Source organism: Trachemys scripta, chromosome 17, assembly GCF_013100865.1.
Source record: "Trachemys scripta elegans isolate TJP31775 chromosome 17, CAS_Tse_1.0, whole genome shotgun sequence".
In the NCBI taxonomy this organism is placed as follows: domain Eukaryota; kingdom Metazoa; phylum Chordata; order Testudines; family Emydidae; genus Trachemys; species Trachemys scripta.
In genome coordinates this window covers 16,739,888-16,752,983 of record NC_048314.1, presented here as the reverse complement: position 1 = coordinate 16,752,983, position 13,096 = coordinate 16,739,888, and the positions used below count along the sequence as shown (strand labels likewise).

Sequence of the window (13,096 nt, the reverse complement as noted above, 5' to 3'; positions counted from 1 at the left end):
TTGGCCTGTCCACCGAGACTGCCAACAAGACTGCCAGCCAGTGGTGGTGATATGTTTGCACTGGGAACTGAACCGAGACCCTGCAAAGTTCCGTCACGTAGGACACCAGACAGCAATCGATGCTAATAACGTTTGGTCACTACTGAGCTGGATGAGATCCGAATCAATGATGTAGAGGTGAAAGATCCTATGTGCTACTCCCCCCAAGCCATCCAATCTTCTATTAGACATCTTATGCCATCACTGTTTGATATTTTTCAATGACATACAGTTGCATAGTTAAACTAGCAGCTTGCCAGCTCTGAAATAGAAGCTGTACCTGATGCTAATCCATCACTATAATGTATTATTATTCTTTGATATTAAGCTACTTTTCCTTGCCTTCCTGCCTACCAACCACAGGGCAAATTTCCCATGGATAGAAGATACAACACATTGCAACACACACAGACATGATGATTCCTAAGGAGAGTGTATGTATAAAAGTTATTACATTCTTCAAGGGTAAGGGGCCAAGGAATGGGCCCAATCCAGTGTCCATTGGGAGTCTTTCCATTGACGTCAATGAATGCTGGATCAAACACTGTGCTTTTAATAATCTAAGGAGGACACAATGTGGTATCTGTGAAGTATTCCAGACAGAAATCTTACCAAAATATCACTCAAACAGTTGGTGGGCTTAGTTAAATTACCTAACCAAAATCATAGCCTCTTGAAGAAACTGACGCAGGGCTGGTGATGTTTTCCAGAAACACTTTCCTGAACAGAAAGAGAATGATTACACTGCTATACAGCCAAAATGCTTCTGAAATAAATGTAGTCAAACTTTACTAATTCCGGGTCACTGAGAATGAAAATGATGCTTAAAATTGTTGATTGGCTCTAGTTTTCAAGATATGCTATTGGGTCAGTATATACGACCCTTGACTTGGGAATGGCAGAGGATAAGTGAGTTATAAAGGGAAGGGATCTCAATTTAAACCAGAAATGACTAAAATACATCTTTGACTGGATCTATGAATAAATCTATGACTGGGTTTGGACAGTACTTGCTTTTTAGGCAAAACAATGAATGATGCACTCTGAAGCTGGTATTGCGTCATGCAATTCATATCATGTATCATGTTATTCCTAGAAGTCATGGATGATGCAATCATAACGAAGCTTACATCACTCTGCTGAACAAATTGCCCTATATCAGCTCTAGAAATCATAGTGTCATACTCTCTTATTTGTCAGTGTTTGATTTTGCAAAGGGACACATTTCTGTTTAGCCAAAGTGAGCCGAGATGCCTCGTACTTGTGTGAACAGTGTAGATAACTTCTGCTATGTTTGTGGTGAAGTGACTTTTGCATCACAAAAGCGCAGTATAACCACTATGGTTAAGAAAGCCTATCACCTTTATTTTGGCTGCAAAATTGGAGTTCAGGACAAGAAGTGGGCCCCACACATATGCTGCAACACTTGTGCAACAAATCTTCGCCAGTGGTTGAACAGGAAAAGGAAATCTATGCCTTTTGCAATGCCAATGATTTGGAGAGAGCCAACAGATCATACCAGCAATTGTTACTTCTGCATGGTGCCTCCAGTTGGGAAAGGTGTGTCAAAGAAGAAAAAGTGGACTGTGCATTATCCAAACATTCCATCAGCTATACGCCCAGTACCCCACGGAGAAGGACTGCCGGTGCCTGATGCACCAGAATCATTCTCACTTGAGTCAGACGAGGAAGAGGAAGAGGATGAAACTTTTGGTCCTGAACCATCAATGTCACAGGACCCACATTTTCTCCTATCCTCCTCCTCTGAACCACACCTCATAACACAAGGTGAACTGAATGACCTTGTCAGGGATTTGGAACTACCCAAGAGTAAGGCAGAGCTGTTGGGCTCCAGACTACAGCAGTGGAATCTCCTGGCAGGTGATGTTAGGGTTTCCATGTTCCGTGACCGTCAAAAGGATCTTGTCCCATTCTTCTTCATGGAAGGTGATCTTGTAGCCTGCAACAACATTGATGGTGTGATGGCAGCCCTCAACATCGTTCACGATCCAAATGAATGGAGACTGTTCATTGATTCATCGAAGACGAGTCTTAAAGCTGTTTTACTGCATAATGGCAATGTTTTGCCATCAATTCCAGTTGGTCATGCAGTCCATATGAAGGAAACCTATGACAACATGAAACAACTTTTGAGGTGCATAAACTATGACCAAATCAGTGGCAGCTTTGTGGCGATTTGAAGGTTGTTGCTCTCTTGCTTGGTCTGCAGACTGGATACACAAAGTACTGTTGTTTTCTCTGCGAATGGGATAGTCGTGCAAGAGATTCCCACTACATCAAGAAAGACTGGCCATTCCGACAGTCATTGGAGCCTGGGAGGAAAAGTGTTCAGCATCCACCACTTGTTGAATCAAGGAATATTTTGTTACCACCCTTACACATCAAGCTGGGTCTGATGAAGAACTTTGTCAAGGCCATTGACAAAACACAAGCAGTTTTCAAGTACCTCCATGGAAAATTTCCAAGGTTAAGTGAAGCTAAAATAAAGGAAGGTGTCTTTGTTGGTCCTCAGATTCGTGAACTTCTTCGAGATGATGCATTTGACCATGCACTGCGTGGCAAGGTAAAGACGGCATGGAAAGCCTTCCAATTAGTGGCAATAAATTTTCTCGGAAACAACAAGGCAGACAACTACAGGTTGTTGGTGGAAAACCTCATCAAGGCATACAAAAGCCTTGGTTGCAACATGTCACTAAAGATACATTTTTTGCACTCTCATCTAGATTTTTTTCCGAACTGCGGAGCAGTGAGCGACGAGCATGGCGAGCGATTTCACCAGGACATTGCAACAATGGAGAAATGCTATCAGGGCAAATGGAGCCCATCAATGCTCGCAGACTATTGCTGGACAGTGACAAGAGATGCTCCATTTAATGAATACAAGAGACAAGCCAAGAAGCGCCGAGTAGACACTGAATAGGACTAAACTGTGTACATAATAGTTTTTTGCCTTTTGTTTCATAATAAATTTTATTTATATAATCCTTTTGCTGATTTTTAAAGTGTTCCATAAACAGGACAGGTGAAATATTATCATGTAAAGCAACCATAAACACATGAAAAGACCTAGGTTTACAATTTATGATTAAAACTCTACTATCTACACAATATACATAGACATAAAATGTAAAAACTTAAATATCTTAGAAACAGTAGCCAATCAGTTGTTTTAATTGTCATATTTGAATTCAGCACATCAAAATACATAATAAATAGCACATTTTATCTCCGAAGCAGACGACTTCTCAAAAATTGTAGACCAGTGTTATGTGCCCAAGATGTGCATTATACAGTGGGTTTATTTAAAAACTCTCTCCCATATTCCCCATTAATGGGCTAGGTTGGACAGCCCTTAATCACATGAGTAAGCCCCATTAGGTTGCACAGGAAGACCCTATGTGTATTGGAAATATCTCTCAAACTGGTATAATCTTTCTAGTTAGGAGCATTTTAACTGCAGTCACTAGCTGTATATATTTTCTCTTTTACATTTTTCCATTGAATACATTGCTCATGAGTGATGAGGACTAGAGATTAATATACTCCTTATCCACAGAACATGTACGGTATGTACAGTTTGGGCAGGGCAGGGCAAGCTTCTCCATACCACATGTAGGCCTAACCCCTGTTCTGAAAAGGCCATCAGATTTGATTCTGTGATGTTGTTTGGGGGGAAAAACACATCTTAGAAAAGATGTCTCTAGTCTCCTACATCTTCCCCCTACACTTTTCTTTAATGGTGACACCAGACTGGATAATAAGAAGCATCTTGTATAAAAAAGATGAGTCTCAGACAAGGCTTTCAGAGTTCATTTTGTTAGCAGCTTTTTAAGTACAGTTTTTAGGCTCTTCTGTTTCAAATACTATAATATTTTTTGAGTTAGTAACTATGAATTGCGACAAGCTTTCTTGATATGCCAGGTTATAATCCTTTAACGGTTCTGTTTATTTCAGAATATAATAGGGAGCCGTATCAATTATCAGGGCTGTATAAACATTGTTCCACTCTACTAGAATATTCATCTCGAGATATATCATCAGATGTTACCTATTCTGACAATCATGTTTTTGTGCCATTGTTGGGCAACAGAAACAAAGAAAAACAAAATGTTAGAGTGTAAGGGATAAAAGAATGTTGGAACTGTGATTCTTTTCCTGTCTTTAGAATCTCGGAGATCTTGAATGTTTTATTCCAGCCTGTTATTTTGTTACCACAACGTGAATAGAAGTCATTATCTGTAAACATTTGAAGAGAGAAATGATTTTCATAACTTTAAGTCCTACAAAGGATTCTAGTAATCTGTTATATGCATGCCAAGGTAAAGCTCAGCCTTTCATCTGGTCTGATCCCACCCAGTCAGTGTAAAATGTTTCTTTGGTGAATGTCTAAAGCATACAGTGTCTTTTGTGAGGCAGACAAAAATGAAACTAGGAAGTCTGCCCTTGAAGGCAGAAGAAGTTGTTGTATTGCAAATAAATCCACATTTGAAAGCCCACAATCTTTTTTTTAAGTTTAGTTCCACAAGTTTGGAAGGATTTTTTTTTTGTTCTTTTAAAAAATCATTAAATGTGACCCCTATGAAAGATTTCCCTTTATGTGACATCAGCACAGTCTGTGGAATGTCCCACAGCCTAGTGATTTATCTCTACTCTTCATAAACCTATTTGTGAGAATTTTCTGCTTAAGAGTTTATGAGCTTGAATATAAAATTAATAAAAACATTACATTGAGGTTAACTGATTTAGGAAGATTATTGTACGGCCGGGGCAACTGTATTTGTTTCTTTCAGTTGATCCTACAGTGTAGCTCAGGGGGTTGGTATTAGGAGCCCGCCTACCAGATTGGGCCCCAGAGGTGAGATAGCTGCTCCTCCACCTATTCATGAATCACATCAGGACTTAGGCAGAAGATGGATGTCAGGATGTCCAGAGCGAGGCAGCACTGCACGTACCCAGAGATAGAAACTTAGGTACCTAGGGAACTTTGACAGAGATAATTTAGATGTCAAGTGACTTTAGGTGACCACCAAACAGAGGTTTTGTGGATCACGGTGGTGCCTAAAAGGGACTACGTTCCAAAGTCTGGGGTTTAGGTGCCTAAGTACCTTTGTGAATCTGGATCTAAGGTCCGATTTTTACAAGTGCTGAGCAACTACCTCTCCAGTTATAGTTAATGGGAGCTGCAGGTGCTCACCCTCTGAAAATCAAGCCCTCATTGTCTGCCATATTGGCAGTCTCAACAGAGGAACCAAGTGTTGAATGCACCATGGCAACCAAACTCCCCATAGCAGTGGTCCCTCCGGGTCAAGTCCAAGAGAAAGGATAATTCTATGCTGGCACCAAACAGTGATAATTAGTATGTGATGGATATACTGCTACAGAAGGATGGCTGTGGGGGTGGAGTAGCAGGAGTGGGATGTAGGGGGACTTGAATGCTGGGGCACTGTGGTTGGAAGTAGCCACACTGCGATGAAGACAAAGGGAGAAAAAGACAACCTGGGCTCTACTTAAGATGTCCACTGGCACAAGCACTAACAGTCACACAATGTTGCTGGGGGTTTTTACGGAAGAAGGAAAATTGTAGAATAAGGGAGCAAACTCCATCCTGCAACTGGAGACGCTGTTACAAGCCAAGCTATTTCTCTGACCTTGAGATTCCACTGAAAGGCTAGCCATTGGAATGATCTTCCATCTGGCTCTTGCAGAATATTAATATGACTTGAACTGTGAATTGGGTTTAGTGAGTGGATTCTGAGAAAGTCCAGAGGTAGCACTGACTATTGGATGGCAAATGAAATGTGAAACCCCCAACTGATATATGCTCAGCCTGTGGAAATCAAGTATGAGTCTGCACTATATTATTTGTTATACACTGGCAATATGCTTGGTCTTGTACAGGACACATATCAAACAGTCCCCAGCCCAAGGAGTTTATACAAGTAAGACCAAGATGCAATGGGCGAACCGAAGAAAAGTTTCTTTACATGCATTATGCTTTTTGACATTGACCTCTGGGTTGTTCAAAATCACTTCCTTTGTCATTGTGTGTGCATTCCTGTAGTGTAAATATTAATTCATACTGTGAGTTACTATTCTGAGGATGTTAATGCTGCTCCTTACTGTTTGTCTACAAATAGGATATTTTTCCTGAATCTCCCATCTGAATCGGTCATGGAACGTCTGGCTCAGCGGATGATTGATCCAGTCACAGGAGAAAGGTTAGCACTAATGTCTCATGTTTAACAATTTGTAAGGCTGACGAGGTGGGCGAGGTAATAACTTTTACTGGACCAATTTTGGTAACTTTGTAGGGCTGTCAGCAAGACAAAAGCTTCTGACAGGCTTTGTAGAAAACTAAAGAAAATCAAGTAGACTGTGTCTTTGCTCTTGCTTAAGGATTCCTGAAAAGGTCATTCATAGCCCCTCAGGTACCAGCACTCCATGCAGGAAGTTCCAGACTTCAGCTCAGTGCAGTTTTAAATCTCTGATATCAAAATCCATAGCAGCAGTTGATCTAACTTTTACATGGTCCATGAAAACTAAAATGGGTGGCAAAATGTTTAGTGATGATCATGCTGTAAACCAGACTGCAATCATGGAAGACTTTCCAACAGAGGTACCTGGAGATCTGGCCGCATTTGATTTCCCCAGTCCCACTGGTGGCTCCTTGTGTTGTGAAATATTAATGCATTTATGCCTCAATAGATCAAGCTTTTATCTGAGCCACTGGATATGAGCTCAAGTTCCATATGTGACAGCTCTTCGTAATGGCAGTCACTCCAGCTTGCTGGGGTCAGCAATCTTCAGGCTCTACTGACTGATCCATCCGAACTGTTCTAGGAATAAAGTAACAAGGAAAACTCTTCCTAAATTCTTCCAGAGTGGTGCTTGAATTGCACCTTACATTTGTGCTTTATTTTTGTAACTGGCACATCAATTTGTGAGCAATATTAAACCCCCATGCTGAGAAACAGCAAAACAATATTTTACAATCCAAATCTATTGGGAAAGTATGTCTTACTGCCTTCCCAACACTGAATCAATGACAAATGCTGGGAATCTTTTAAATCCTAGTCCTAAAGGGTTAAAGGCATAAATACTGTATTTATGTCAAAGTGGTACACTATTATTCAGACATTTCACTCTAGGTGCAACATGTAATTTGCTGTAATTATTCTCCCTCCTTTTGTTCTGGTAATAAGTGACACAGTTGTTCAGCAGAAGTTAATGCTATGAAGCAAATCATTCCCACATCTTTGCATTTCTTATCATTAGGATTAGTCTGTACCGTATCTGCTCTAGTTAACACGCTTTCAGGCTTTGAGTCTTGGTTTTAGTCTTTCCAAATTCATTGTGAATTGATGGAAATATGTTTTAGATGCTACATCTAATCCTGGGCATTATGCTAGTGCAGCACTAGATCCAATGGAGGGAAGGGAGTAGGCTAGCCCTCCATTGTATTCTAACTCGTAGGAACGTAGGATGAACACACTAGATCCAAGACAGTATCTTAACTAGACTCTGCTTTTCTTCTTGGTTTAGTATTTATCCAATCATCTTATCTACATGTAAGTCTTTTGCACATAAGACTTGCTTTCAGGGTGATACAGTGAGAGGGATGAAGTTAATTCATCTGAAATAGGACTGTGGCATCAGTTCTGAGACCTGTTTACAAAGCAGTTTTTGTGATCTTCAGAAGGTTGCATCATAACTTTGGCAACATGGGTAAAGCACATTTTGGTTCCAACTATACAGGCAACCCAAACTACTACAGCATTGCTAGGGGGCTCAGGTTATAAACACGTTCCTCTGACTTACTAAAAACTGTGGTGTAGATGATTGGGCTTTTGCTATTAATGCCAGAAAGTCAAAATCCTGTGCCTTTGGAAGGCATCGTTAGAAATATCCATAATCCAGCTCAGAAATGGGCTGACCGTCTTCCTCTCCCCTTCCCATACAAACATACGCTCTTCGAAGACAGATTGATGGTGATCCTAGAAAATCCTAACAGGATTGAATATGTTCTACATGGTATCCTCCAGGAGAGACAGGGTCAGGAGAAGGCTGGCTTGTGTCTTCTTTAGCTCAGTGGTTATGGGCCTTGGGCCAGCAGCATTCTGTAGAGCTCTTTCCAGCACATTGTAAACTTGAAACCCTTTGAGAACCAAGCAGCAGAGTACGAGAGCATCAGATCCCAGACCTGAGCCGGCTCTTGTAGGTGACAAATCTGAGGAATTGTCACAGATTGAAGTGTCACGAGAGGAGGTTTTAGAATTAATTGATAAACTTAACAGTAACAAGTCACTGGGACCAGATGGCGTTCACCCTAGAGTTCTGAAAGAACTCAAATGTGAAATTGAGGAACTACTAACTATGGTTTGTAACCTGTCCTTTAAATCGGCTTCTGTACCCAATGACTAGACGATAGCTAATGTAACGCCAATATTTAAAAAGGGCTCTAGAGGTGATCCCGGCAATTACAGACCGGTAAGTCTAATGTCAGTACTGGGGAAATTAGTTGAAACAATTGTAAAGAATAAAATTGTCAGACTCATAGAAGAACATAAATTGTTGGGCAAAAGTCAACATGGTTTCTGTAAAGGGAAATCATGTCTTACTAATCTATTAGAGTTCATTGAAGGAGTCAACAAACATGTGGACAAGGGGGATCCAGTGGACATAGTATACTTAGATTTCCAGAAAGCCTTTGACCTAGTACAGCCATTCTTATGTTCTTATTAGGCTCTGCAACAGGCCAAGCTCGGTATGCCCTTGAAGTCTTCATAAAAATTCAAATTCCTGCTAACAGAGCCCTCAAATGGGAGACTCCTGTTCAGTCACCTATGGGATTGATTGTGCCAAATCAGTATTTAGGACTAGATCACTTCAAGAAAAACTCGTATCATCAAGTGTCTAGGATCCTTGACAGCAATTATATCAAATAAATCAGAAGTACCAACTTGTCCTGAACTTTTCCAACATCTTTTTGACAGAGCCTAACTGCCAACTTAGTTGCCCAGCAGGGGACAGCTACTTGGATAAGCAAAAACAAACTATGTATTTGGTAACATCTGTCACGTCCCAGATTTTCATTATGAACTGAAGTGGGGTTTGTGTCTTATCTCTAGATATCACGCCATGTACAAACCAGCTCCATTACCAGATGTCCAAGCCCGTCTCATGCAGAACCCTAAAGACACTGAAGAAAATATCAGGATTTGCCTGGAGACCTATTACAGGCATGCTGGCGACTTGGAGGAGTTTTATGGAGATGCCTTCTACATCAATGCTGACCAAGACCCTTATGTTGTCTTTGAGTATATAGAAAGCTGTATTGTTAAGCCCCTTCCACATAAGTCCTGACATATTAAAAACAGCAGTTCCAGCTAGTCCAAAATGCTAGCAGGCAATGTCAATTAGTTGGTGACTTAAGACACAAATTTATTTGGCTAAATTTTTTTGCAAAAGCTAATAGTAATGAAAGGGATGATTTCCCAAAACCTTGTAAAATGAAAAGCTTGTTTGGATTTAAACTTTCCTCTGCAGTGTTTGCAACCCACTCAAATGGACTGGCATTGTCTGAAGTGAGTGAAGTGCAGAGAATAAACAAACAACATAAATGGTGAAAAGTTTAGATGGTTTGAGCTCTTTGTTTTAATAATCCCAGAGGAAGGAAGTTCATTTTTTAGAAATGATGTTTAAACTGCCTCTCCTTTTCCAGGTGGGTGATTCAGTGAAAAGTGTGAAAGCGTTTTCAGGAAATATGTTAGCGGCAGCTTTGTCTCATGTATCTAACACACACGTAGCATGCATGTTTGGAATATTAAACCTATTTGAAGTGTACTTGTCTGGAGTCATACTCACGGCCTCCAAACTGCAGCTAGACCACGTGTGCTCTGCGCAGCTGCAGTTCACTGTACGGGGTACAGATAGGATGATGATGTTTATCATCATGCTAGTCTAGGATTTAAAAAACAGGGCACTAGGGCTTTGAAAATTAGAATCCATGGTAGCAATTGCAGAGTCTGAAGTGTTGACAGGATGCAAGCACAGTTACCCCCATGTCACTTAAGCTTGCTCTGAGTAAGTGCAGATGAGACAGAAGTAAGAACACCTGCACGTTGTCTGCACCATAGCATCTACGACTGCAGTGTTATAGATTCTAAGAGAGTGACTATGGGACAGGCTTCCCAAGGGATGCAGCAAGTGAAGCTAAAACAAAAGCATCTATTAACACACCCACCAAATGGGTTGCAGATTCCACTGTTTCAGAATTAAATTAATCAGCTTATCTCCAGCCATTGAGACATGTACTAGAGCCCTCCTTCCTGGTGGAGTGAAAAGCCAGGCTTCTGTCCAGCAGACTCATCATGCCCCATTCCTTGATGCCTGAGTGCAGCACCTGTGACTGCCTTAAATTAGCCACAGCTGAACTGCCAGAGCCTAATAGCAGCCATTTATCAGGAAGTAGCAGATAATGATTCACAACCACTCTCTTTCTGGAGCAAACTAGAGCCAAGGAGCAGCCATGCCAGGTAAGTTTGTCTTCAGTAGAAGACGCTAGACTTTAGCCAGCACTAACCACACTGTACTACTGTTAACTAGATCACTCTATATCTAAGGCAACACGGATTCCCTCCTGATCCTGGGAAAGGGTTGGAGAAGCAGCAGTCTGCAGGGATTGGGGAAAAGATAGGAGGAGAGTTAGACCATTTATCTACCATCCCTATGTGGTCTCAGTGCAGAGGAGGCACTAAAAAATGAAAGGGGAGCTTCCCCAGGGTCTTGAAGGGAGGCTCCTACCTTCTTCAGGAGCTGTGTGTTCCCTACCATGCAGTCCCCCAAGAACTCTTAGTCTCCAAACAACTTCTGCCTGGTCCAGATCCAGGGCTTAATTTGCAATGAAAGAGGTGCCAGGGCTCAAGCAATTTTTTTACTTTCAGAACTGATGCCCCAAGCCAAAGGTGCCAGCGCTCAACCCTAGAAAGCCCTGGCACAAATTAAGTCCTAGCCAGATCACGGTAAATAAGTTTCTATGCTTGTGGCTATCATGATCATGTTTGTCCAAGGTTACAGACCAATCCGCAGGAAAGCTCCTGTAAAATCCTCTCCCTGCACATAGGTGAGCTTCTCCATTAGCCCGAGGGCCCAGGGAACACCACAATGTTTGGGTATTTGAGGTTCAGATAATCAGCCTTTAAAGCGGAGATTTTTTTCAAAGCTTCCTAAAAGATTAAAAAATGAGACTCGGGTGTGCAAATGCCGTAGGCAATTTAGAAAATCTCAGCTTAAGTGTCTGTGTTGAAATCTAAGGGAATAAGGCTACTGGCACCAGCAGCGTGAATCACTAATGAATTTTGTGCCAAGAAATTCCAACCCACAGCACCAGGGGGCTAATGGTGAATGTGGTTTACACAGGGCTGGGGCCTGACTGCAATACCCTCTCACGAGGCTGGGCTAGTGCATTTGTAACAGTCCCCCAGTTACAAAGGTGCTGTTCGGTAACCAAGTTGGACAGCTGTTTTTCACTCAATGGATATAAAGACATGCTGTAGCCTCTATGTGTAATTGGGAGCCCTTCTATTAATAATACATAGAAGCTCATCTTGCTAATATTGCCTCCATTTGAGTTTCCTGCTAAATATTTTGATAGTTGAAATGGATCAAGAATGCATTTAAATACTGTTTGCGCTGCAAGTAGGGTACAAAAGGGACAGTGCATCTTTAATTAGACAGGTACATCTGCTTAATTAATTTAGCTGTAAAGCCCTTTCTCCTCTCCATTCTTTCATCTACATGCAAACGCTATATTAGTTCCACTCTGCTGGTTCCATAGAAACTGAGAAAAAGAGCTCGTCTCATTGAGATGCACTTGGCATGTCTGTGCATGGAGTCTCAGGTCAATGGTCAGCCCCCAAGGGTTTGCAGCAGGCCTGAAGTGCAGCACACAAGGGTTAGCAGAACATGCTAATACTCTTGTAGAACTCTCCCTCAGAAACAACTAAAACAATTGACATTCATTTAATTACTGTAAATGAAACAGCCCCTTGCATCACTTTGCATAGTAAAGCCTGTTAATACCAAAAAGGTTCAGTGGATGGAAGAAGGAATTAGGCTTTTATAATTGGAATACGGCATTTTAAAACTTAGCTTGATTTTTATTAGCATCTTATTCTGGCCAAACAAACATTAAGCAACAAGAAAAACAAGGCAAAGAAGAGAAGGTACCAGCACAGCAGGGAAAGAACTTCTTACTCCTTTTGCAATACTTGTCTAGCTCTAACACCTACAGCTTGGATCTTCCCACTGTGCTGCAAAGCCGCTTTGCAGAGAGGGGTGTTCGGAGGTTGTATTGCACAGTGCATGTTACACTGGTAATTGGAGCGTGGCAAAAAATGAAGTAGTCCAATTGGTGCATAAACTTCCACATGCACCTGTTGAAAAAAGGAAGTATTTCTTCACACAACACTTAGGCAACCCGTGGAACTCTTTGCAGAGGATGTTGTGAAGGCCAAGATAACAGGGTTAAAAAAAAATTAGATCCATTGAGGGCTATTAGCCAGGATGGGCAGGGATGGTGTCCCTCACTTCTGTTTGCCAAAAGCTGGGAATGGGCGACGGGATAGATTGCTTGATGATTGCCTGTTCTGTTCATTCCCTCCGGGGCACCTGGCATTGGCCACTGTCAGAAGACAGGATACTGGGCTAGATGGACCTTTGGTCTGACTGGGTATGGCCATTTTTATGTTCTTATAAAATGACAGATCCTGGAGCAAATCACCCTGTAGGATGAAGTTTGAATGGCTAAAGGCAGGAATCTTGTCCATTTGATACTGTGTCAGCAGTGGACCCCCACCTCTCTTGTAAATGTGAAACAAAACCTGGAGGAGGGGGAAGGTACTTATCCCCACTAGAGGAATACCAACAGTGAGTCTGCAGTGATGGGTGTCAGTGAAAACCATAAAATAGGTAGACATACCTTCAGAAGTAAGATGCTATGGAAACAAGAAGATCAATGGGTGGAGGGAGAGAGACA

At 41.6% G+C, this 13,096-nt stretch overlaps 1 protein-coding gene across 3 annotated transcripts in view; it reads left to right on the top strand.

The window, feature by feature from the left end:
• The window catches only part of AK8 (adenylate kinase 8), a 111,712-nt gene extending 101,809 nt beyond the window's left edge, over positions 1–9,903 (top strand). For all 3 annotated transcript variants that reach the window (XM_034751916.1, XM_034751917.1, XM_034751915.1), the window contains 2 exons: positions 6,198–6,278; positions 9,189–9,903. In XM_034751916.1, coding sequence (XP_034607807.1) covers positions 6,198–6,278; positions 9,189–9,423 — 316 coding nt within the window. In that variant the 3' untranslated portion in view covers positions 9,424–9,903. The remainder of the gene's footprint in view (positions 1–6,197; positions 6,279–9,188) is intronic.
• Positions 9,904–13,096: the final 3,193 nt, after the last annotated feature.